We start from the raw sequence: 26812 nt of genomic DNA, 5'->3' as shown, positions 1-26812 counted from the left end.
TGTACACGCTGTGGGGAGGGGACCCTGGTTTTGTACGTTTGCTTTTTTTTTTAAATCAAGTTTCATATATGAGATAATGCGCATATTCAAAACAATGGTGAGAAATGAGCTTCCAATGTCCTTCCACATCCTATGTGGTCTCACGTGCTTAGTGGGGAACTCAACAAATGTTTATTAAGATTGACTATAAAATGGGCAAGAAGAATTCATCTTTTAAAAAAGAAAATTCCTAACCTATCAGATTTCTCTAGATCAGGGGTCAGTAGACTACCGAAATCCAGCTTGATGCCTGCTTTTTAAAATCAAGTTATATGGAATCACAGCCATAATCATTCATTTATGTATTGTCTATAGCTGCCTTTGTGTTACGACAACAGAGTTGAGTAGCTATGACAGGGATTGTGAGATTCTCAAAGTCTAAAATGCTTACTCTCTGGCTCTTTATTGGCTTTTGCTCTGAGTGATTGGGCAGAAAAATTTGAATACTTAGCAATATAATATTGCCATGATCTTTTAGTAAAACGGGGGTATCTGCTTCAAAGCTAAGATGAAAGCAGAATTCGACAACAGAGGGTCCTCAAGCATTTTCAACTCTACAGGTTTCCCAGTTTAGGCTTCCGGATTGGTCAGGATGGATATAATTTGTAATGAGACCCTCAGATGCTTAAGCAAGCTATACTTTCCTTGGAAAGATTCTAATAAAAGCAAACCCAGCTTTAAAAAGGTACTTGCTATTTCATTGTGAACTTTAGTCCTTAATAAATCCTTTAAGATTCTTTTCTTGCATAGAAAATTCAAGGGCCCAGAAAAGGTTTGGGGTTTTGTTTTGATTTTTCCTTTTATATAGTTTGAGACATATAATGCAAGGAAGTGAGAAAAATGAAAGAGAAGATAAACACATGAGTAGGAATTTAAGAAATGTCAAGAGTACACAGATGTCAGAAAGGGACTAAGGTAAGAAATGCATCCTCTCAGGTACACATTCACTTCTTTTGTTGCTGCCTATTAGCTGTAACATCAAAAACACTGTGTTCAAAGAACAGAATTATCTCAGAAATGAAGAAAATTCAGCATCTCACCAGAGCTCTCACTACGAGCCTCTATTCTTAGAATCCTAACATCAGTTAAAGGTGGCTGTTTCCTGATCATATGCTCTAAACAGGTCTGCTGACAAGCAGGGAGCTAGAAGTCCCCAGTGCACAATTACACAGGTGACATCAAGAAGGACTAACCTCACGTAAGTGATGGTTTTCATCCTGAATAGTGGAACCATTCCACCTTGCAGGAAGCCACAGTAAGTCGTTTAAATCACAGCTGTTTGGATAAATCATAGCTAAACAATTTCATAACCCTATCAACCAAGGTTTTCAAAGCCTTTCAGATACACAGTAATTAATCCATCTAACAAGTATTGCCCAATCATTTAATATACTCAATACACAAACCTTCTTTCATTATTATCAAAGAGGCAGGTAGCTATTTCTATATATGGGTCAATGGAGAATACTATATAATGAGACTGTATAACATAGTGATTCCTGTGTGGGCTCAGAGCCCCACTGTCTTGGGTTTAAATCCCATTTCTCCTACTTCCTTGCTGTGTGGCCTTGGGACCATCCGTTTGGCTCCTCTGTGCCTCAGTTTACTCATCTTTAAAATGGAGATGATGATAAAGCCCCTCAGGGGATTGTTATGAGGATTAAGGGAGTTAACAATGTAACGTATTTAGAACTCTACCTGCATATAGTAAAAGCTCAATGAATATTTACTGAATGAAGGAACAAAGATGTAGCAGTGGAAAACTTACAGATGAAGGCCTAGAAATCACTTCAAGGGGCTTTATTCAATATTATGTGTGCTGTCACTGAAAGTGGACCACAGGGGCAGCTAAAGCTGACATTAAGTCAAAGTAAAATATTGTACCATCAGCAACTCAGTCAGAGACTGTATATTGTCAAAGTAGAAGGGCAAGGTCCACACTTTCCTTTTTAATTCCCAGATTTCTCAAACTCTTTCACAAAGCAATGATTGAGTATCTCACAGTAAAATTATTTTTTCAAGTTGCAGTCATTTTCTGCAATACAATGGTTCTCATGCTGTTTTAAGTATTAATATACTAGTTTTATGGGAAAATGTAGAAGTAAAGGGCACTGATATATTTCACTGTGAAGTTGGTTAATTAACATGCATCAAGTAAATGAACTAAATAAAGTTCATTATGTTTTAAAAGTTACAAAAACATAACAACTGAGTAATGGAATCATGCTGAATATTATAATTATGTGCTAAGAAATGCAGCTATTATAGTCTTTCCAAAGCTCGAGAAACAAAATTTGGAAACCTAAGAAATATCCTGTTCATCTTCATGTTACTAAGGGACGAATTTTTGGAAACTCTATTTTGAGGAAACAAAATTAGTGAAAGCTCCACAAATGAGCATGTCATAGTTCTAAAATGTAGTGCTCTGATAAGTGTTTAAGCCCAATCCTCTGTGCACACTGCAGTAGAAATAAGAGTTATCTATTTTCAAACAGATTTGGGTTTGAACCTTACCTCTGCCACTATGTGCAGGCATGTGACCTTGGAAAAGCAAACTTTTTGAGTCCTGATTTTCTCAATTGTAAGATGGCCACAATAGTTTCTACATTATAATAACTGAAAATGAGTTTTAAATAAAATACCATGTTTGAATGCACCCGGCACAGTGTAGCGCCTTGGCCAGTGACATGCCAGAGCCAGCTCATGATAGCTGACTGCTACATTTTCAGGAATTTTCCAAGTTGGTTGTTAAACATAGCCATTACCAAAGATATATATATATATATATATATATATATATATATATATATATATACATACACACACACACACACACATATATACACACACACATATGAATACATTCTATTAAAAACAAAGGTAATAAAAGCTTAAAACTCAAGTTCATTGATATCCATGGTATCTGTATGGTGAAAACAGTGTATAATCGTGTGCTCATGAGCATTACTTCCCAATTCTGAGTTTAATATTGTCATATCTGTGGCTTGAAATCAGCCACAGAGGGAATATTTTATACTATAGAAACTGTCACACACTACAGATTAAGGCTGTGTGTGTCTATGTGTGTGCTGGTTCTTATCATTTATCAGCAAGCTACTATACCTGACTCATCAGGAATACCCCCTCCCTCCTCCAGCTTTCCCTCCCTCCTTCCTTATCTGCCCTCTCTCTTCCTCCTTCACTCTCTCCCTTCCTTCCTTCATTATAAAGTTCTTAGCCCATAGACCCCACAAATTTCCACTTCCTGTGCCCTTCCCCTGTACCCTTAAGAAGAGCAAAGAGCTACACTGACATGACTGAAACATCTCATCATAAAACCATCTGCCTTGAAACGCTTTCTCTTCTCCAGGTTAAAAATATGGACTTTTTAATCTTAAGATCCTATTTCAAAAATCAATCTATCAATTCATTTCAGACCTATTTTATACTCTCTTGTTCAACCTTTATGGATAAGGAGGTTGAATTTGTTACAAAAATTCATTTTCATACTATAAGTATCAAACAGACCAAATCATTCCAAGTTATGTGGCAAATTTCCTGGGTAATCACAGTATAATCCAGCATCTGAATAATTAACTGGGCACTGTCTTCCACCTTTCTCTCAAGAAATTCAGACAATTCTCAGAACTAAAGTTATTGTGTATGTCTTATTTGAAAAGAGAAAAAAAAAAAGAATTTAGGTCTAAGTCAAAGTGTTGACTCTCTAATGCTTCCATGAATTAAAAAATAAAATATGTATCATTTGACTCAGAAAGATCAAAAGATAATCTTACCTTGAAATATGCATGAGGTAGAAACAGTGAGTTAAAAAGCTTTTTTTTTTTTTTTTTTTACTTTCCCTTGCCAAACACATTTATATTTTAGGTTAAAATACATAAACAAATAAATTTTATAATAAAACACATTCATATTTCCACTAATTCCTCACCAATTCAGGAACAGACACTGCTCTATATAGCAGAAATGATGACGCTCCTCACTAGCGTATTCTGAAAACATTTTCTGTTGATTTGTTCCTGAAGAAAACGTCTAACTAGAAGATGGATAATCTATGGGAAAACTCCTTGGAAATTAGCTCTTACATGAAATCCCTTTAGCAGTAAGCCCATTTAATCATGCCAAAGAAATCAACAAGGGTTTCTTATTGTTGTTGACAGGGAGCTTGTTTAGCTATTATCATTAATAATTTTCCACTGTAAGTTTTGCCTCCTTAGCCAGGTAAGAAGTGCAACTTATGACCTCCAGATGCAAACCAGTTATCAGCCTTACAATTCGACTGAAAATTTGTTTTGCTTCTTTGTGAAGTTCCCTAAAGGTAAGGTTAAAAAGAGAAACAATAGGGGAGTGAGAAATAAAGGGAGAGGATTTCAAACCACATATTACAAACAGAGAACAGAATCACAGAACGACACCAAGACAGTGGACTCCAAGACAAGATGGCAAGACAGATGTGCCAGACGAAATGCATGCTTGACTGCTGTACCAAGGAAAGCAAGCACAAGAACAAAACCACACAGAGATGCTGCGAGGGCAGCTCTTGGGGCTGCTGTGATCCCGTGGAAATAATAATAAAGATGAGAACCCATGAAATTATAACTACAAAAGAAAGTTATCCCCACAACTCATAACTGGACTTGCTGGGTTAGCCTGGATGTATCACTTGGATGAAACATGAGATGGCATTATTATAGCCCATGCACTGGTGATGGAGGCCATGGTTAGTTGATTAGCTATAAAACTCTCACTGCATGCCACACAATGATCCTGGGCTTGTCCAGAAATAAAAGATGCAACAAATAGTCTATATCTGCAATAAAATTCTTTTTATGCCATCTGAAATTTGTGGAGAGGGATGTGTTTCTCTGTTCTTTCTGCATGTTTTTCTTTTATTACTATTATTTTTTTTCTGGCTCATTCGTCCTTTTTTTCAATGAAATAAATTGTCATAAAGGGGAGAGTAAAGGCAAGTGGCCTGTGCAGATATAAGGAAAAATAAAAAGGGGAAAGGAGAAAATTTAAATAAAAAATATATAGGAGGAAGAAGAGGAAAACAAAGTACTTCATTCATTTGTACACAACTTTCTTGGATTTTGTTGGTGTTTGTTTTGTTTTGAGCATAAATACTGGAGGGATATGCTGAAGGGGAGAAATTTGAGATTAGGATGGCAAGAAAAGATTTTGTTGCCTTGGTTGATTTGTATATCTATATATCTCTCAGTATTTAAAAAATAATGACTCAAAAAAGTATAGCAATGAGTTAAAAATAGCCATAATGACCAAAATACTAAATATGAATCAAAACAAAATAAACTGAACCACCAAAAATTCATGCGGCACAAGACGAGGTGAAATAACAGAAAATGTTTTTCAAATATATACAAAGTATATATCTATTTATATATATACACAGAAATGTGTGTATATGGATAGATATATCTGTATAATTTTTTCTCTCTACCCCTCCCAAGGAAAATTGAGTTATGGAATCATCATTATAATTATGATAAAGAAAAAAACAAAACCTAAAGAAAAGTTAACATGCTTTTCCACCAAGTTAAAACAGTATCATGCATGTCTATGTTGGCTGATGTAAGAATGATGGTATGAATTTCTGTGTAAACACGTGGCTGATGGCAGGGGCTGTTGTTAATCTCTGTTTACATTATTCTAATATCATTTATACTGTGTCTATATATATGGAACAATAGGCTCTATATATTTAGTATACACACATACATAAATATATATATGTACACACAGTATATATATTGGGGCTTATGGGAGAAAAAATACAGAACAAAAAGAATAAAAGAAAACACATAAAAGCCTCTCTTTTAAAACCCAATCCCTCTTTATTTATTAATTTTTCTCGGGTGCGGGGACTTGCTTAATGATTTCATTAAGCTCACTCCTTAACAACTACTTGCACTGGCATTTGAAATCAGGAAGTTCTCATGGCATTTGAAATCAGGAAGTCTGGCTTGAAATTCTCTCTTCAACACGCCCATCCTTAACCTATTACCTAAGAAGCTCTGGCCCTAGGCCATACCGTATATGTGTAGTACTAATTTTTCAACCATAACGAATCAGAAATTCTGTGCCCCCAAACTAAGATATAGAAGAATGCTCCCTGGGGTTAATTGATTCTGCCACTGGGTGGCATCATCTGTGGTTTTTCTTGCCTGTCCTTGGATGGGGTGTGCTAATTGCTGAATTAGAGACCTCTCCTTCGAGTTGAGTTCTGATAATATTCTAGGCATTTCCATTCATTGTCTACATTGTTTCTTCCCTTCTTATCCCTCCTTTGCTTTTATTCCCCTTATTTTTATATCTGTCTTCCCTAATAGACTATGAAATCCTGGAAGGAGTCTCATCTTGTTTTTAATTTCCTAGAACCTACTCCAGTGTTTATACATAGTAGTCACTAAAAACTGTTGCATAAATAAGTGATTTATTACACTTTCAACTGGAAGTGTATATACTTACACACTGATCTTATTGATTCCCTCTCCTTCCCAACATTACCAAAAAATCTTGGGTAATGGAGATGAATAGAATTTTTTTCATTTTTACCACTTTTGTTATTAGATTTGTTGTTCTGGTTATAAAATCAATGATAATGATCAACCCACATTTTATGCATACCATGCCCGCACTATCAATGGCCTAATAGCCAATTAGCTGATTTTCCTATACTTATATTTCTATCCTTATTCTAATTTTCAAAGCATTTTATCATTAGGGGTTTAAAGGCCACATATTTGCTCCAGTCACTTAAAAATTAGCTTGGGCTGGGGTGGAGGTGGGTTATAAAAAAGTGATGCAACTTATCACTGAGTGGGCTAATGAATGAAGATAGAAACTATACCATTAAATTAGGAACATTATAACCCATGAATGTACTCTATTAATTTATAAATCAATGAAGGAAATTCAAAAATTGGTAGGATTTAGCCTAGACCTAAATATGTGAATAGCTGTTTGCTTTGTGTACATTGAACATGTATTAGAGTTCAAATGTAAAAATTACTCATGTCCACAGCCAATAATGATTAATTAAATTAATGAAATTTACATCTACTTACATCCTTCTTTCCGAAGCTAAAACATTTCTCAGATTACTTCTATTATAACTTTATTCAAAGTGTTTTTAGGTGGACCCTAAAATTCAAGGTGAATTCTGGACATTGTGACTCAAACATTCCTATGGCATTTCATTTAGGCATTTACTATTCAACTATACACTGAATAGTTACTTGACTGATGACTATTTAAACATGATTCTATTTATCAATCCTGAGTTTCCATATGGAAAAATCTTTCTAAAATTAAATAAAAATCTATTTATTTGTAATGAAAATATACAAGTTGCTAACTTCAAGTTTGCTGGAGACACGAATGACAAAATGCATTTCTATAAACTCTTAAGATTACCAACATCATATTTAAGGTCGATAATCAGCACACTTATTATTTTTCATCTATGGATTCTGAAAAATAAAGCTCTCTTTCTTCCTATCCTTTATTAGAAAATTATTATTGTCTTAACACTTCAGCTGCGTCCTCCACAATGTTCCAGCAAATAAAAACTCTAAGGATTTGCTGAGCTTTTAACAATTCAGTGCCAGATTTTCATATTATAAATACTTTACTGAGGCATCTCAAACTGCTAAAGACTAAGAACCCAGGTCTACCTGGAGAACATAAACGGGGATAAGCTCTTGGTGTTTTGCCAAATTTAAATGTCACCATAATGGGTTGGGTAACAAAGAGAAACAAAGTAGCAATAACACCAAATGCAAATGTGAGGACTGTAGATTTGAGAAGTAAAAATACATCTGAGAATCACTCTGGGAATAGTAATTATTTTGTGATCTCAGCTTACTACTATTAGTTTAAACATCTCCCTCAATCCAACCATTATAAGTTGTTTAGCACAGTCCTATTGATAGATGGATGTGTTTCATCTTTACTTCCTTTTACTGTCTGCCCTCTGGTGCAAGTGCTGTCCCTTGAGATTTGATCAAAGGACACCTAACAAAAGTGGAGGCAAAAAACCCCAGCTAACTGACACCCAGAAAAATGTATCCCTAGATAATGGCTGGATGAATCAATATAGTTGTTAATTACTGCCATGCCCATTTCTCAGGTGCAAAAGGCATTTTTTTTCACTTTTCTCCTCTGCTCTTTGAACCCTGCCCCCACGATTTTTAGAATCTTAAGACCATAAACCACATAAAATTCAGACAATTGATAATTTTTAAATATACAGAAGCGAATCTGACAATACATTAGTTTTGATGTTATTTTTTTTTTCTGAAAGATGGAGACACTGGGCATAGGAGTTGGGGGGAGGGAGAGAGAAGGAGTGAAAAGTAAATTTAAACCCTTTATCTGTATTTCATAATCCATTCCCACATTTTAGATCATGAAGGTAAACTTACTAAAGACCTTAATTTTTATTTGGCTTCCACAATCTCATGAGAGAATCCCATTTCCTAGTGGTTACTTGAATCCTCTCCAGCTTGTCTATTTGTTGTTGTTGTTGTTTATTACAAAGAGGAAAGAAGGACAATGAAATATGCATTTACTGCACAATTTAACATCAATAGAAGTGTAGTTGGGAAGAAAAGGGTTTATATGCAAAGACATAAATCTAAAATACCAAATAGACACCTCCTTCTTTTGTAGGGGACACAATCAATGTTTACAAATTAGGAAAGTTAAAATCCTGACCCTCAACTTTATGTACTTGAACAGTTATTCAAATATTCTTCTGAATATATTTATTTGATACAGATGGATTCATTATGACTTTATAGTTCACAATTTCAATTCTGGGTTCTCAAAGCAAATGTCCAGAAAATGCAACTCACTATAAAATGATCTAGTTCCCAGCAAAAGAAGGGACAGGGTAAGGTAGAGAATTATTTTTGCTAAAGAAACATGGATTTTGTTAGGGCGATACTTACTTGTATGAAATCATATATTTAAAAATAATTCACCAGGTTTTATTTAGCTGTTTAAAGGGAGATGAAGTGAGAGGTATGAAAAATCTCCAATTTTAATTTAAGATTATGAGGTATTTTGAGAGTCATACAAATTCAGTCAACAAATACTAATTGAGTTTTCACTCTGTGCCTTGTTCTCATGATTTAGGCTTTTTAAAAAAACTCATTTACATATGTTCCAGCAAAAATATACAGAGAAAACTTGAAATCCACTGGATGCAAAAGGTTTCTAAACTATCATCAACCACACTCTAAAAAAATTTAAGTTGTCCTTAAAGAACTAAGCTACACAACTAAGCTACACCAAACCAGGGTGATCCCTAAATGTCAAAGTGGGTTGTGAGTATAAAAGTCATTTGCTTACATCTGACTCAAAACCAGCAGCTTTGAAACCCAAAGAAATATTTCATTTAAAATTTGATGCCCACATGAACACAAAAGTTGTTGAATATAACATATACTAAAGTTATGAAAAGTTTACACAAATTTATGAAAAGCAAGAGCTTCTAGTGGACCTAAATTAATCAGGAAAGAACCTGTAGAAGTTAAATACCTTATTACTGACACAGCCTAGAAAATCATAAATTTGGTAACAAAGTAAGAGAAGATAAGGTAATTTCAAGTAAGATAGAACAAGATTAGCCAAATTTAGTGTATTTCCAGCAAACATCAGGCCTGGAAAAGAGTAAAATTTTAGAAACTGAGGTAGTGAATTAGAATGTTTAAACTTAGAATTTTAATCTCAATATTCACATAGACTCTCAGGATTAACAGTTTATGTCAAAGTTATGTAAATGTCACCATTGTTCACTGCTGCATGGGCAACAGAAGACTTCTCTTTAGGCAGTGTGAAACTTAACCCCAGTAACAACTGGTTTGATGGCTCTGATTTTTAATCTGTAATATTTCTGGAAAATCTTAAGGCTATAGAGATATTTCTCATACGATGTAAAAAAGGACTTGACAGCTCTAAGCATGTAATCTTCATCAGTATTAATCAGGTTCCCAGGGCAAAACCTCTGCATCAATAGGTATATCTATCTCCTTCCTACATTAAATATGCCTCTGACATATTTCCCTGTGCATCTGAATCACTTACCAGGAATACTTTATGGAGTAAATTTAGAAGGAAGAAATGCTCATTCTTCAAATGTGATGAGTTAAATAATCCCAGGCAGAGGGGATCAATATCAGCCTCATGGAGCTATATGTTAGCTCCTTCGGAGTGGGTATTCTGTCACTTGCTTTACTTATATATTCCCTCCCATACTCCCTTGCAGAACACAACAGATTGTTTTAAAAACTGTTTTTATTCCCCCACCCGCCCCATGTAATTATATCACTCAAGAAATACTGGCATTGAATTTCTGTCCTCTGCTTTGAATCAGATGAAACACCTGTGTAGTCACTAAAAAGCAAATGGACTTAGTCTGGGGCTTTTCAAGTTTGGGCCTGTTTATGTTCAATACCAAATGGTAACATACCCACAATCTGGGGAGCCATAGACCTTGTGAATCAGAGATCTAGAGAAGCCCTCCGTCTTCTTATGGAGGTTGCTATGGAGATGACGGTGTGTAGGAGGGGGAGGTAGTAGGGGAAGACAGTGGTGATAATTGAGAATGATCAAGCCTAGATTTTTATAAGAAGACTTAATATCCAGAGATTTGATAAACATTGTTACATATATACAGATATCACTGCTATGAAAGCGAGAAAACCAGAGAAAGGATACACAGAGAATCCAAATTGAAATCTAGGTATCTTAAATTATTGACCACAAAATCAGTGAATTTAACATGCGTCTTGGAGATCATGCCCTATTCATGTCTGAATCCTTAATATGTAGCACATACCTAACATACACAACTGACCCTCAAAAAATATTTGTTGAACTGAATTCTGTTGGAGAGGTAAGTTAGATGATAAAGCTCCATATTCTATTTTCCAACAGCTCATTTGTGCAAACTATTAGAAAAGGAAGGATTCAAATCTAGAGAAACAGTGTATCCTGCCTGAGGGCTCAGAAATATTTATTAAATGAATGAATAAATCAATTATTTAATTAATGAAAATTTGTTGCTCACGTTCTGGTATAGATTAGACATATCTTCCCTTTAGAGTTAAAACCTCACTTAGAACACTGAGATTATGACCCAATAATCTGAAAAAAAATCTGACCAGCCAGGTCAAAGTTACTTTCCTCCCACACAACTGAGCGTCCAAAGGAACAGATCACACTCCAGAATGGAAAGGCTCTGCAAATTATTGACTTGTCCCTATGTAATGCTAAGAACAGGAACCCACAGAACTTCCTGGATCCAAAGCCATTTGCAAGATACCAAGCAGTCAGGCTTCCACAAAATCTGAAAATTGTAAATAATTTTAGGGTAACAAATGGAAGATTTTCACTTTTGTTACACTAATTTTTTTAATGAATCTTAAATTCCTCTAGAATTAACAAAGTGGCTCTCCTTTATTTTTAAAGAAAAGGGAAAAAAATTAAAGCAACCCAAAGAATCAACTAGAAAATTCTATTTATTTCTCTTAGCCTTTACAGAAATAAGATCCTAACCCAACTCCAGCTTTTAACTCTATTAAACATACACAGAAATTCGATGATATCTGTTCTCTATTTTATATATATATATACATATATATAAATATTTAACTTATAGCAAGTCTCAAAACAGACGACTTGGGAAAGTTGATAGGAAATAATCAGGGACTGCAGTTGCCTGCTGGACATTATATCATATATAGCTCACTATAAAGAAAGACCATAAAACATCAAAATGTATCTGGGTGCAAATGGGGAACACACTGAAGCTTCTAATTGCCAAAGTCCTCTCAACTTCAGCACAGTAGATACATTTCGAAGCATCTCAGCCGTTGACATGGCATGGTTCTGTCCTAATTTTGTGTTTACTATGTTATATTGCTGCACAAATTCTCTAAACACACAATGAACAAAATTAGTATAAATATAATACCATGCTAACTGCTGTTGAAATCCCATGGAAAAAAATTATTTTTGGTTGTTTGGTTTTGGTTTTTGATTTTGTTTTGTTTGCCACTTAGAACAGTTCATGAGGTTTACATGATCTTTATGGCCCCACTTTGGCTTTATGTTTTTTTGACGTCAATCCAATATAAAAGTCTTCATGTCCCACCCCCTGTCAATTTCATAGCTGCCAATGGCTGCTATACATTTGCTGCTTTGGTGGTTAATCTGGGTGTCTGATTGCTCCAAGTTATGTCTTATGGACTTTTCTTTAGCTAGTCAAGGAAGTGACTTTAAATTTCCCTGGGATTTTATGGCTCCTTCCATGGGATTTGATGCTTTCGATTGATATTTATATATGTATTTATATACATATATAGATACAGGAAATACACACATTAACACGCTATTATATATATATATAAAACACATGTATATTCACATATACGTATGTATTGTTTTTTGCAAATGAAAAAATAAAGCAAGCAAAACAAGACTGACCTAACCTACCTGTACTCGGCTCACATTCAACGAAGTCTTCGTCATCACTTGAACATTCAGCAGATGAAACAAGGTCATCTGATGTTGGCTGCACGTGTCAAAGTAAACATAATGAGGTAGGGGGAAGAGAGAGGAGAGAGAGAGAGATAAAGAAACCAATGAGCAAAAGCATCAAAGACTTATCACTGTGTCCTGCCTCCATCAGCATTGCTGTCTCTCTCCTCTAAAGAGGGCATGCTGTAGGGTAGAGAATGTTAACTCCTTTGTAGCTTTGAATGGCTCTGGGTCCAGACAATCTGTGTGGGTCTATGTAAAGCTGAGTGCCCCAAGTTGGCTTGAGGAGGCTGAAGGCTATCCTATCCCTGTAGATCACATTGTGCAGCCTGATTCTATCCTGACTTTAATTTCAATTTTGAGAATCAGAAGGGCAGGAGAAGGGCTATTGCAAATGGTGGCAATACAAGGGAGCAAGCCAGCACAGAAGAACTACACTGCAGCTTGGAGAGGGTTTCCATACATATGGTGTGCAGTCTCAAGTGTATGATTTGGTGGTCATGAATCTATAGGCTGGCATAATTAATGAACACTGTGGAATGCAGTCTGTTTGGGAACAGCATAATGGCTTCTCTCACTATCAGCGATTCTTCATGTAATTGCTGCAGTCAGTTGAATTAGTAATGTTGACCAGCAGACAGATACTACAAGACAGCCTGTGGACACAGGTAAGGCCGTTTCTGAAGACAGCAGAAAAAATTTTGATTGCAACAAAAGTAATTCAATTTGAGACAATTTTTTTTTTTCTATTGAATCCTGCAGAAATTCCCCAATGCCAGGGAATCTGCTGCTGCAAGAAATATAAGGGACTGTGGGTGTGGGCAGTAAGAAAGTCCCTTGCTACACAGTAGACGAGAAAAGTACTTTCTGTACCTGGTACATTCTACATGCACAGTAAATACTCTTTCAATCATTCCCTCAATTATTAAGCTACAGATCTTGTCTAAAAACCAAACTTTTGTCCTACTCTGTGCATAAGAGTACACAATATATAGCAGTTGTTCAACAAATGCTCATTGATTTCTCCTTCCTGATGTTCATAATATTAACTGACTTGCGGGTCTTATTATTCCCAAAGCATTGAAGCCTGAATCCATATTCAAGAGAAAAAGTGATTACAAGTCAGATGCTGTGCTAGACATGTATATATGCTTATTAGTTGTAGTTATTACTAATTAATTAGACACAATTCTCACAATGATCCTTTGGGACAGGGATAATTATTACACTTTTAAAGGGAACTGAAGTTCAGAGAGGTTAAGCAAGTTGCTAAAGGACCCACAGCTAGTAAAAAACATAGTGAAGATTTGAATAGATACTCAAAGTCTGCATCTGTAGCTCCCATAGGCTTCTTTATACCCCTTCTTACACGATGTTATGGACTGAACTGTGTCCCCTCCCAAATTCATATGTTGAAGTTCTAACCCCCTAGTATCTCAGAATGTGACTGGTATGTGGAGATGGGGTCTTTGAAGAGGTATAAGAAAATTAAAATGAGGTCATTTGGGTAAGTAAATCCAATATGACTGTTGTCCTTACAAAAAGATGAGGTTATCACACACACACACACACACACACACACACACACACACACACACACACACACATACACACATAGGGAAGGCCATGTGAAGGCATAGGGAGAAGACAGCCATCTACAAGCTAGGGGGAGAGGTCTCGGAAGAAACCAACACCCCTGACATCTTGACCTCAGAATTCTAGCTTCTAGAGCTGTGAGAAAATAAATTTCTGTTGTTTAAGCCACCCTGTCTATGGTACTTTGTTATGGCAGCCCTAGCAAATGAATACACATGACAACCCATATGCTTAGCGTTTCCAGACAACATCCTTCTTGAAATAGACATAGTAGGCACGGAATTGCTGGAGACAGCAAAGAACAGTAGAAGAACCACATTAGGTAATGGATTTTGCTTAATTAACAGTGGCAGAGAGGTGCCTTAAACCACGTAATTGATCTTTATTCAATATCTGTCAGGGAGATACTTCTACCTCTGCTTCTCCTTAAAGTCAATAGAAAAAGATTTTTCAAACATACTATTTTTATTGTCAACTAGACACTACTGAAATGTGCATTTCATTTCCACAACTGATGCTGGCAGCTGTATCCTGGAGCACCATTATTCGTGTTAGAGAGATCATGAGCTCACTCTCTTGGAGTTTCCTGCTATGATGGGGCCCACTCCCGCTCATTAAGGGAAGGGAGGTGATAAGAGAATAAATATTAACTGTGTAAATGCAGAAGCAATTAGAAGAGGCAAACACCATTTTGGGAAGGGCCACAATTATTGTTTGATTGTTCTAAAGCATGCATTTTCTATGGGGATGATATCCACCCATGTCCCTTCCCCAGCCAGCAATAATTGTTTTGGGCAAAAGGGGGAGGATCTTAGATATGAAAATGGCTTGTGATCAGCCAAGAGCCACAGTACTAAAATGAATATACAGTATATCTGGTATTAAAATTTTATGGAGAAGGACAATTAGGAAAAGGTCTAAAAGTCTTCTTAAAGGCTGGTAATGAAAAAGAGGTTGAGAATACATTTCTAAAATGTAATCAATCGAAAATTAATTGTCGGTGACTTGATTATAAGGACCTTACAGAATGGCCCATATAGGACTTAACTAGCTTTGATCCCTAGAAAACTGGTGAGTTAATGAAAATCTAGTGAGCTTGTCTCAAGAACTGAGGCCAGGCAATAAACTTTAAAAAGGTCACTGAGCAAATGTATAAAAACAATGCATAACTCCAATAGAAACCAAAAAGGGCATTAACATATTAGTGGAATCTTTAACTTAATACCAAAAAGTATCTTAATTTTTAAGAGAATTAAGATTTTACTTAATCCTTAGAATTATCCTAATTTTTATTGGCTAAAGAAACAATGTAAGGTTTTATTGTTTGTTTTTGTTTTCGGTTTTTTGTCTTTTTTTTAAGATAAGTACTAGGCTCTGCGGTGGAAAGGATATTTCCTATTTTCCCCTCAGCTTCCCCCGCCTCCTCTAATACCTCACGGGTTCTCGCCCCTGTGGTTTGAGTGACACTGTCCCCAGCCCCACTCCCCTCCCCCATAACCACCTCCACTTCTGTCCCCAAAATGGGCCCCTAATCCCCCTGGCAGGCCCCAAACATATGCTCACCCATGTTCTCACTCCCTGTGCCTCACTTCCCAGAGATTTTTTTTTTTTTTTTTTAATATGAGTATGGATGAGAACAAGTTTCCTCCCAGGCAATGGAAACACATTTTGCCAGTAGCTCCTATAAATGGTGACTAGACTCAAAGAAGATGAGATGACAGGCAGTCTAGAGAGTGTGGTAAGACTGGGCTCTAGACAGCACAGCTATGAATCCCAGCTCCTAAACGTATAGTCTGTGACCTGGGGAAGCCAGTTACTTCCCCTCTCCGGGCCTCAATTATTTTCATCTGTAAATTGGGGTTAAACAGAGTGATTTGTTATCAACTGAGCATGGGATTTAAGTGTACTGTTAAAAGTGAAGCTCTGTTCTTGGCATATGGTACATGCTCAATAAATATGAGCTAAAACTAGCTAACTAATTCAATCAATCAATCAATCAATAACAGGAATGTCGAGCCTGGGAGCCACTCTTAATTTAAATAGATGTGCTATCTGCCTATGCACTCTGTCTTTAATGATTTATCCCCCATTAGAACTGCTCTTCATTGCTCATAATTCCTTACCTCCATTTAATGGTACAAACACCATTTCTGGTTGGATCTGCCACGAAGAGAGATAAAGAAAAATATACTCATGAAGATGCCAAGAGAGCTAAAAAAGCCATTGGAAGATCTGTTTCCAGTGGCTGTAGATCCAAACATTGTGTGTGGTCTTCTGTGAATTCAGCCCCTTCCTTTCTGTCCCTCAGACTTCACCATCACCATTTACAGATTCAGCCAATGAAACTCCCAAAGCAATTACATACATCTCAATCCTCTCCTGGCCCAACACGGTAAACGACATTTATCTGGAGAACCTGGCATCTAACACAGCCACGCCTGCCACAGAACACTGTGTAGTTTCAGAAATGCTTTCACTGCCAGGAGCAGGAAGCTTTGATATGCAAAGGGCTCAGGGTTCAGATCACTATTTTAGGGATTTTTAAGAAAATGACTTCTGTCCTTGCCACCCAAACACAACAACAAAAATTACAAACCAAGGTTTTGGGATATACACTTAGGATCATATCTTAAAGTAATGATTATTTGATCCAAAATTACTCTCAGAAAACCCAAGGCTTTCTTTTAGTAGCTTTTTAAATTTTTTTGTCTGTGCCCTTCCCCAGTTACAAGCAAATGCAGGGTCTGACTCTGACCCTTGGAAGAAAAGGCACACGTCCCTGATTATTGGTCCCCATGACTAGTGGAGTATGTTTCACTACTGCAGTATCTCACAGACTTGGGGTATAATGATCATGAGAAGAATGGAACTACGGACTGTTTTCCTTAAATAAAATGCAGGAGCCCTAGGCTGTGTGTGTGTGTGTGTGCATGTGTGTGTGTGTGTGAGTGTGTGTATGTATCTTCTTACAATCACAACCATTTTTTATTATTACTCATAATTCCTTAGAAAGAAGAGCAGTTAGTACTTTTGAGAGGAAAAAGGTATTTGAACTCTCTAGAATCATGCCTACTAATTTACCACTCATTAAATACTTGCCATATTCAGGCTTTGTGCTAAGCAGTGATCACATATTAACTCTTTCAGAACTCATAATAACCAAGGGTACAGAAATTTGTAGTGACAACTGCTGTTTTAACTGCTCACCATCCACACTCCTTTGAGGAGCAGTATTGCCTTAGGAAATTTCTCTATTCATATAGTTACATGAGGACTGTTCATCAAGTTGCCTTCCATGTCATCTTAACTTTTTTTCCCTCACAATGATTGTCTAAAGGTCTCATAATTCCTAATGGCTAAGCTTAAAGTGCTTACATACTGTGGTTCCCATATGTCAAATATCAACATTATCTACAAGTCATTCAATGAAGAATAGAAGATCCATAACCACTCCCCAAACCAAACAGTTTCTTAGTGGCTAAGTGACTAAGTCAACCATCAGTGATACGGAACTATATCATCAAGGTGCTTTGTTCATTCATTCATGCATAATAAATATTTATTGAATGCCTATGTGTCCAGCCTTGTAACAGTCAGGAGGGATAAAGTGATAGATAAAAACAGTTCTTTTGCGCTGGGAATTCACAGTCTCTGAAGAGACTGTCTGGTCAACGGACAAACTTGACACAGTAAACTGAATGCTATGACAAGAGTAAGCATAAGGTGATAAGGCAGCATATAGCAAGGGAGCAGAGAGAGCTCCTAGGCAGAGGGACATGTGGAAAATGAGCCCTCAGGGACAGGCAGTAGTGAAGCAGGGGAACGCTGAGAGCTTTGAAACGGAAAAGGGCATCCTAGGTGAAATCAACAGTCTTTGTAAAGGCTCAGAGATATGAAAAAGTACAGCTTATTTGTATACCCACAAGTAGTATGGGATGACTGGAGTGAAGAGATGTACTAGAATGACAGTATGGTATGACAGCTTCTTGAGTTATCATGTTGTTCTTGCAAACTTGGATAATGAGCATGAATTTAATATCCTGCCCTATCAGACTCCTCTCCTTCTTCCCCTCCCCACATCTCACCAGTGTCATCCGTCACATTTCCTTAGGGAGCTAATAATACACGTGGTTTCAGAACACAGTGCATGGGTCTGACTGCGCCATTCCCTCCATAGTGCAAATGAAAGACCTTCCCTTGCCTTCTCAAGGGGAGGAAAATCTTCTTCTGTCCCTATATATTAGCCAAGTCCTATATTAAAAATAATAATTCATACTACCCTATTTTAAAATATGTATCTCATATTTTTAATCCACATGTTGAAATTACTTGGTTCTGTATGAGGACTCATAAAACTAAAGATAGGTATTATAATAACTTTCAATAAAATATCTCTCAGGCAGGAGCCCTCTTTATTCCATTCCTGAAAGATTTTTTATTGCATTTATATTCTTTTTTTACCCCTACCAGTGTTTATTGAAATTACCTTAGAATAAACTGGGACAGAGGAAAGCTCAAAACTCTGTCCACCCAAGTAAATTTATAGATATATTTACCTTCTAATTCCCTCAGTTTTACAAACCTGGCTTCTCATTTTTCTCCAATGAGTTATTGTTTCTATAATCACCTGCTTCTAATTATTCACTCTGAAGGGCTCTACCTCATCTCAGTACAGGGATGGTTCTACACCATTCTTCATCATTATCCATTATTCAGCATTGAGAAAAATATCTGCTTCCGTGGTCAGAACCGCTTAAGAGAGTTTCACTATGTCCCCTTCCTACTGCCCAGATGCTGATTTGTGACTTCAAAATTCCAACCTTTAGCTGTTTATCTTATACTGAGAATAGGCTAATCATTTGGGGGAATGATCTTTTTTTTTTCCACCCAGCTCCTTGGAAGCATGGTTATTTGACCGAGATTAAGCAGCAGATAAAATAAGTCTTGTCACAGAACAACTTTATGAAATTATAAATAACACACTCAAGAATGATGATCGCCTTTCTTCCAGTGAAAAAGGAAAGGAGAAAGGCCCATAAATATTCTGAAGTCTCACAGAAAACAGCCATACATCTCTGCAGCTGCTTCATGCTCGAAAGAATTAAATTCCTTCAAATGCTTGGTGTTTCAGTTTTTTGTCTCTAAACTTCCTTTCTGAGATAGAGCTGGAGTTAAGTATCTCATATGAGGGATGGTCTCATTCAGCTTCATTATGAGTATTTATTCTCTATTAAAAAAAAAGATGTCTGAGATACTTTTAATTAAAGTACATAGACTCTAGATCAATCAATAATCTTTAATGAGATCTGAAAAGGTTGACATCTCAATTTAAATTTATTTAAGACTTTCTTTATCAAACTGTTGCCATTGCATAGTCCAATCTTTGATCAATGCTAATAGATATCTCCCCCCCCGCCCCCCCCACACAAACTACTGGATGATTTTTAGACTGAACCAAAGGCAGGCAAACCTGGAGCTTCAGCAAGCTTGTTAGAAACGATCATCTCATCCCTCCCTTCTTCCCCACCAACCCCACCACTACACCCAGTGCAAGCCCCATCCAGAAACAACATTAAAGCATGGTAAGATTGTATGAGTGTGATTATCTCTACCCTCATTTTATCCTGAACATCCTCTCTATAGTCATCTTCAAAAGAACCAACCAACACCATTATGAGAAAATTAAATAAACGATTTGAACTTGTCATATTCAAGTGTAAAAGACAGAGGCATATCACGAGGCAGGTTCTGAACGACGGAAACAAAGGGACAAAGTTCCAGCCTGGTTAAGATGCCTTCTGAGTTCCCCTTTCGTCTACCTCGATGTGCCTAAGTGTCTTTATTGGAACGACACTGAATTTTTTAAAAGTCTTCTGGAGTTCATGTCATTGTGGTTTTTCAAGACATTACTTTCCTCTCTACTCTCTACCTGGAGACGACCACTTGCCAAATAAGACATGACAACCCACGTATTTTACTTGGCTCATATTTCCTTGGAATGAGGTTTTAAGAGAATTGCCCTGGGTTACAGACATTGCATTCAGCATGACCAAAATTAGTTAATTGGGACAGAGCTTTATCAGAAAACTGAATGCAAAAAATAAGAGCAGGGCTTCCCTGGTGGTGCAGTGGTTGAGAGTCCGCCTGCTGATGCAGGGGACACGGGTTCGTGCCCCGGTCTGGGAAGATCCCACATGCTGCAGAGTGGCTGGGCCCATGAGCCATGGCCACTGAGCCTGCACGTCCGGAGCCTGTGCTCCACAACGGGAGAGGCCACAACAGTGAGAGGCCCGCGTACCACAAAAAAAAAAAAAAAAAAAATGAGCAAACAAAAAACAAATTCCCATTTTTCTGGATATATGATTTTATAGATGCATGTATTTACTTATTCAATCAGTCTTCCCTCAACAAATGTTTACTAACAGCCTATTGTGTGTCAGTCACTCTGCTGAGGGCTAGACAGAGCCAGTCTTTGTCCTCCTGGAGTTTACAGGCTACTAGGATTTGAGCCAGGCCGAACTAGAAAGCACTGAGTGATGCTTTCTAGTTTCATGGTTTCATGATGGTTTCATCAGCTACAAAAACTTGAAATTAATGTGAGGTTCGTAAGTGGTACCCACTGTAAAAAATTGATGAGCCGTTATCATTAAAGACCGTAGATTATATAGGAATCCAAGAGAATAGTATCACCAGCTTCTCTTTAAACCCTGCCTACTGTCAATAGCCTCCACATTGTTCCTTTTTTCCTACTCCACATATACTGGAGCAGGATAAAGAGTGATGTGATTTATAATAACTTTTGCTAATGAATTAACCTTTAAGGAAATCCCTTTGTCAACTCAAGATTTAATTAACAGTAGAAAAACCAAGTTAAGCTTAGCCAAATTTTGTGCCAAGGATTGGAGTCCTTTATTTCTATCTTTGAAGCCCTGTAGGATTACATAAATAAATGTGGTACAGCATCTTTTTTTTTTCTTTTCTTTCCAGTTTTAAGAGTTTCCTTCCATCTGCTCAAAAAAGGAAGGGTGGATCAAGAGAGGGGGGAGGGAGGAAGGAGAAGAGAGTGGGTAGAAGGGGGATTAATCTGTCTGTTCAAGGCAGCCTGACAGAGGGAAGAGGAGTATTGAACCACAGAAGATTAACCAAACTTCAATGTACCTTCCCAAAAGCAGGAGGAATGTAATGCTACGTGGTATTCCACTGATAAGCAAATCCCCCTAAATCCCTTCAATTTATTTCTTGGCCCGGAGAAATTACATATTATTTAGAAGGCAGGAAAAAATAAACAAATAAACCCCAAAACACGCCCACCCAACCACACACCATCTCCAGGAATCTAGATCAGGAGCCTATTGATTATATACACACAAAGGTCTGGCTTTAATGGCTGCTTTTCTTATTGGTGCAGCCCTCTCCGGGACCGCTAATCTGAAAGGCTTGGCTGTGTTCCCTCTGTAAACTCTTCTGGTTTTCACCATAAACCTTGTTTTGAGTGCTGAGGATCTAACCATGACAAGGGAATGCCAATTTAGCTCAAGCTCCAACGACCCAACCTACTTTTCTTGCTTTCTCACCTTCTCGCTCCCTTGTCTTCCTTTTCTTTTCTTTTTCTTTCTTTCTTTTCTTTTTTTTTTTTAATTTGAGTTGGGAGTCGCTTTCTAAGTGAGCCCTTTATTCCAATGATAATACTGAAATCAAGCCTCTGTTTTTAGAGGGCGAGTGACCAAGGCCAAATATTAATGTGATCCACAAATTGTGATGTGGATATCAGTCAGTGGACGTTGAAATTCTGAATAGTCTGCATCCTGGAGCGCATCAGTGTGTTTTGTTGATACGATTCATTTCTCCATGTTCTTTCTTGCTCTATAGTTCAGAAAGAAGGAATGGGTTTTTTGGGGAAAAAAAAACCCTAGGAAAAATAGAGTCATATTTCTTTGTGAAATGATCTAACTCTTGGTCCTCTTTTTTGAGTTTAACCTTATCACTGAACACAGGAGAAACAGCCCTTCCTGGCAGGTTGAGAGCACAACTTAGAAGACTTAATAAGCTCCAATATTAGAAGAGAACAAGGAGTCGCAGGATAAAGCCAGTCCTGGATTTTGGTCAGCAATTCTGAAAAAAGATGTAACGTAGCCATTCAGTCCAGAGCAAATAGCAGTGGCTCTCAGTCTTTGGTCTCATGATGAACTGAGGCTTGCTAGCTGAGCAAGTGAGAAAGGAGTGGGGCAACAGCCAAATGCTGGGAATCAAACAGAACCTCGTCTTTATTTTGTCGAAGGTAGGCCACTTACAGTGAAGAGTGTGCAATGCACGTGAATATCCGTCAGGTCTGTCGGTGCAGAAAAGAGTTGAGAATGGTTACCTTGCAAAACTAAGCATGATGGAATTTCATGCTTAGTAAACAAGAAACTAAGAAAGAAATTCAAGCTCAAGATGACATAGAGTGAACACGAGAAGGAAGAGCATATCAGCACAACCCAGAACTTAGTATGTGGCACAGAAAACTTAACCCAGAACAATCAAATGCAGTGGACTGAATGTAAAATACAAGTAAAAAGAGACAAGGTTGCTTATTCCTCATTACTCTGAAAAGAGTATTTCCCACTCAGCCATGTAATGTAATATTGGAAAAGTCAGATACGGGTGTCAGAGCAACAGCAATAGTTAATGCAAGGTTTGTGCATTTGACTTGGTTTACAGTTGATCTGCAGTGAGTAAGCCTGAGTCAAAACTGTGAAAGAAAGATGAGGGCCAACTGAAGAGCCTGATATCAAACCCCAAGAGATGGAAAATGCAAAGGAGTTTGGCTGTGCAATGAAAATTTATCCCTGGTTACTCATGTCTTGAAAACAATACCAACCTCCCACAGAGAAAGATGGGAGGACAGACTCAAACATAGCTCTTTGATTTGTATTGTAAGTCTCAAGTTAGAGAAAGTCTTTAGGTGCTGTTGCATGAGAAATTCAGGAAACCAGATGGACCCAGTTACTCTCCAGAAGTCACGTCCTCATTCCTAGGTATGGCTAGCCCCATGCTCTATATAAACTCAAAACGATTTACAAAACCAAACACAAGGTGACTTCTATGCAGGAAGGGAAAAGACTACTCATCTCTCATTTCCGATGGACAGCAAAGCTAACAACTTTTTTGGGTTTCAGTTGATAAGCAACAGCATCCATTTACTGGTAAAGTGGGTGTTGGAAATATAGCAGGTGTCATCCCAGGCCTGAGACCTATGTCATCACACAGCGTTCTGTGCTCACAAGGACCTTGTGCTTGGTTTAACACTCTGCTCCCATCTTGAAATTCTGAATCATTTTATTCTTGAATTTGTGTTTTGTAAGTAAAGGAAATGAGACAAGGGGGTACGTGCATAAGCAAAGGAGATGCATGCAATGTGTGTGTCCACCCCTGTTCCTGGCCACCCCATCTACATATAGAGTTTCTGATGCCCCACGAGTCCAAGATTCTGTGGACCCATCATGTACGGGGGTAAAATGAATCAAACATATTTATTTGAATTCATCCCCTAATATTTCTTCCTTCTTTCTTATTTTACACTGGTTCCTGTGGATTTCGAAGCTGCGCCTGAGAGGGAAAATGCAAAGGAGTTTGCAAAATGTTTTTGAACAGTCCAGAGGGGTCCGATGTGGTTTTCAGAAACTCAGATTATGACAAATAGTTTATGCTCCTAAAACTGGGTCCCTTGTGCCTTCACTCCTGGCCTCCTGACTGTGGGATATAACTAGACTGATTTTCTCCAGAGTCCTTTTCGAGAAAGAGCTCTTTCCTGGATGGCTTTTCTATTGCCCCTGCCTCCAGCACCCCCTCCTCCAGACCTGCCTAGACCAGGGTTTAATAACATTCCGGGGAAGATCCCATAATAAGGTCCTGGGCCTTGGTTATTCCCATGTTTTCATCTTTCCAATTCTGAGAAGAGTTTCAACACAACCACTTTAAAAAAGGATCATGACAGTGTAATTTTCTGAAAAATATTACCATGTCTTTAAACATACACAGAGGTAGTGGTGGATAGCAAAACCAGAGCTGAGAACGGGTCAGACAGAACCATAGAGTTTTGCCAGCACTGACTGTGAGACACACTCCCCTCGGAGATCCTGGAGACCTGGCTGATCTTGGGAAAAGTGGCTGCCCTTCCAAACGGGCCCTCTAGGAAGAGAAAGTGGATAAGTACCCACTCTGCTGAGTCAGTGACATCTTTCAAAACTGTGTCAGAAGAATATTTTTAATTTACACTCTGCCTCTTTGAAAGAAATCGATATGTCATTTGATGGGACTTCTTTAAAACTGGAGCATCTTTATTTAGCTTTTCTGTAGGTTTTTTGTTTCCCCTGGTCTTCTAGGGAGCAAAGGAAAAAAGTGTTTTGTTTGCATTTGTATTGATTCAATCACTTTGAGCAAAAAATAAGCAACTAAATACAGCAGAGTAGTTTAATGACAATCTTTCAGGGATCAAGATCTCTAAGCAACACAGCGTCTCATTCTAGGTGATTGGAAATAAACAGAAATCAATAAAACAGGATTACTGGGCAATAAGTAAGAGAAGCCACATTCATAATTTAAGAAGCTTCTTTTCATGCATTCATTACTGAAGAATGCACTTGAGCCCTATTCTATTTTTACAACAGCAAAGATTTCCTCCCAGCATGGAGTCTTTTTCTTTTCTTTTCTTTTTCCCTCCCTCCCTCCCTCTCTCCTTTTCTTTCTTTCCCTCCCTCCCTCTCTTTCCCTTCCTTTCTCCCTTCTCTTTCCTTCCTTCCTTCTTCCCTCCCTCCCTTCTAACATTTATCCGAGAAGCTCCTACATTCCTTTCCTAAGGCTGCTCAGAGGAACAAAAACACAAAAGGAGGTAGGTCTTAGCACACTAGGCAAGGATTGATTCCTCAAACACTTCCCATTCCAGACCCTTATATGTCCAGCAAAGTGCCTGGTGAGGAGGAGTCCATGGCGCAACATAGGAGTAGGGTCTGAGGGATGTGGTCCCTGCCTTCAGAGAGTTTACAGAGCAGCATGAAAGGCAAGTATTGGAGACATTATTAATACCCCTTCTAATCTTCCTCCCTGCTAGGGCTGGCAATGTGTCCAGGCTAACCAAGCCTTCTTTGCAAGAACAGGTGGCCATGTGGCATTTATCCAGACAAAATGATGGTTAAGGAAGCCTTCTAGGGGTTCTAGAAATGCTTATTCTATTCCTAATAAGAGAGGATGACTTGTCTGGTTCAACTGCTTTCCCTTCTTCCTTGGATTTGGATGGGATATTTGGAGCTGCAGCAGCCATCTTGTGCCCATAAGGTGGCAAGTGTGAGAGAAAGGCTAAAAGACTTGAGAAGCTGACTTAGATGTTGTCAAATATATGATATGAGTCCAAACAAGCAGTTTTCTCCAGACTCCAGAATTCTTCTTAACTGAGTAGACTTATCTCCTCTTTAATCACTGCAGGTCATATGTTCTGTTATTAGAGGCTGAACACAATCATAACGGAGAGAGCGATCCATACAGAGCAGCCAGAGACAGAGAGGATGCAAAGCACTGTGTGAGGGGTCTCTGCCTTTGGTGCACATCACTCACACTTTAATAATATCCAGAGTGGGACTTGGGAAGCTCCACAGTAATTCCAGTGCTCTTCAATATGCCAGTTTTGTGACCCGATGAGATTCCGAAAGGAATTCGAAAGAGATCATTTTGGAGTTGGGTAAGCAAGAAGAAATATTTTTACCTTAGTAAGGGAAAATATTTTCAATTTAATATCTTGTATCTACAATCAACATAACCCGGACTGAACTGATCATCTTCTCTCACTGCTGCCTTTTAACGCTTAGGGTCATCTTTGAGTCCTCCCTACTCAGCATCACACCTCCTGGCACCAAGTCCAGTGAAGCCCATCTCTAATCAAATGTCGCTCTGGTTTTCATTTCTACTGTCCTGGCTGCTTCCCTGGATGGATCCTTAGATTCTCTAATCAGCCTCCCATGCTTCTGTCTCTTCAATAAACCCTAGAACATGTCACTAGAATAAAAACAAAGCTTTCAATGTGCCACTCTCCCGGTCCAGATTTATCCCACTGCTTATCGAAGAAAGTCTAGACTTAATTTTTTTATTTTTATTTTTTAATTCAAGATCCTCCACCTCTGGTCTCCAATGTAACTCTGCAGCACTATATTCCACTACCATTTGCACCATGAACACCTCCACACTCTAACTATTAAATAAACATTTGCCATGTCTTGGACAAGCCTGATAAGTTCCTGACAATGTTGTGGCTTATATATAGCTCCTTACCCAGCTCTATTTGCATTTCATTCCACTTAAACTTGGTAAAATTCTATATATCCTTCTTTAGGGCCCAACTCAAATTCATTTTTCATGCTGCTTTTTCCTGATCCTATGGCTGAAAAATGAAATATTGTAACATGCTAAGTCAGTACTTTCTTCAAATCTCATGGAACATGTTTTTTATATTCTGACTTATAATACATATCTGGCTTACATCTTTCCCTTCTACTTAATTGCTACTGGAGGGAGGGAAGGAGCGTCCCCTATAGCCAGCTATAATATCAAGGAAAGTGTT

General features: G+C 37.8%; 1 protein-coding gene across 19 annotated transcripts in view; it reads right to left on the bottom strand.

Moving 5' to 3' along the window:
- The window catches only part of NRXN3 (neurexin 3), a gene marked incomplete at both ends in the record, with an annotated part of 1631502 nt that overhangs the window by 36166 nt on the left and 1568524 nt on the right, over nucleotides 1–26812 (bottom strand). For 13 of the 19 annotated variants that reach the window (XM_079699579.1, XM_079699593.1, XM_079699590.1 and 10 more), the window contains one exon: nucleotides 12583–12661. In XM_079699579.1, coding sequence (XP_079555705.1) covers nucleotides 12583–12661 — 79 coding nt within the window. Of the gene's footprint in view, nucleotides 1–12573; nucleotides 12662–26812 lie in introns of all 19 variants that reach the window. The other 6 variants (XM_079699580.1, XM_079699597.1, XM_079699581.1 and 3 more) reach the window with 1 other exon arrangement.

Source organism: Hyperoodon ampullatus (genome assembly GCF_949752795.1).
Source record: "Hyperoodon ampullatus genome assembly, chromosome: 3".
NCBI classification, from domain to species: domain Eukaryota; kingdom Metazoa; phylum Chordata; class Mammalia; order Artiodactyla; family Ziphiidae; genus Hyperoodon; species Hyperoodon ampullatus.
This window is presented reverse-complemented; position numbering and strand designations above follow the sequence as displayed.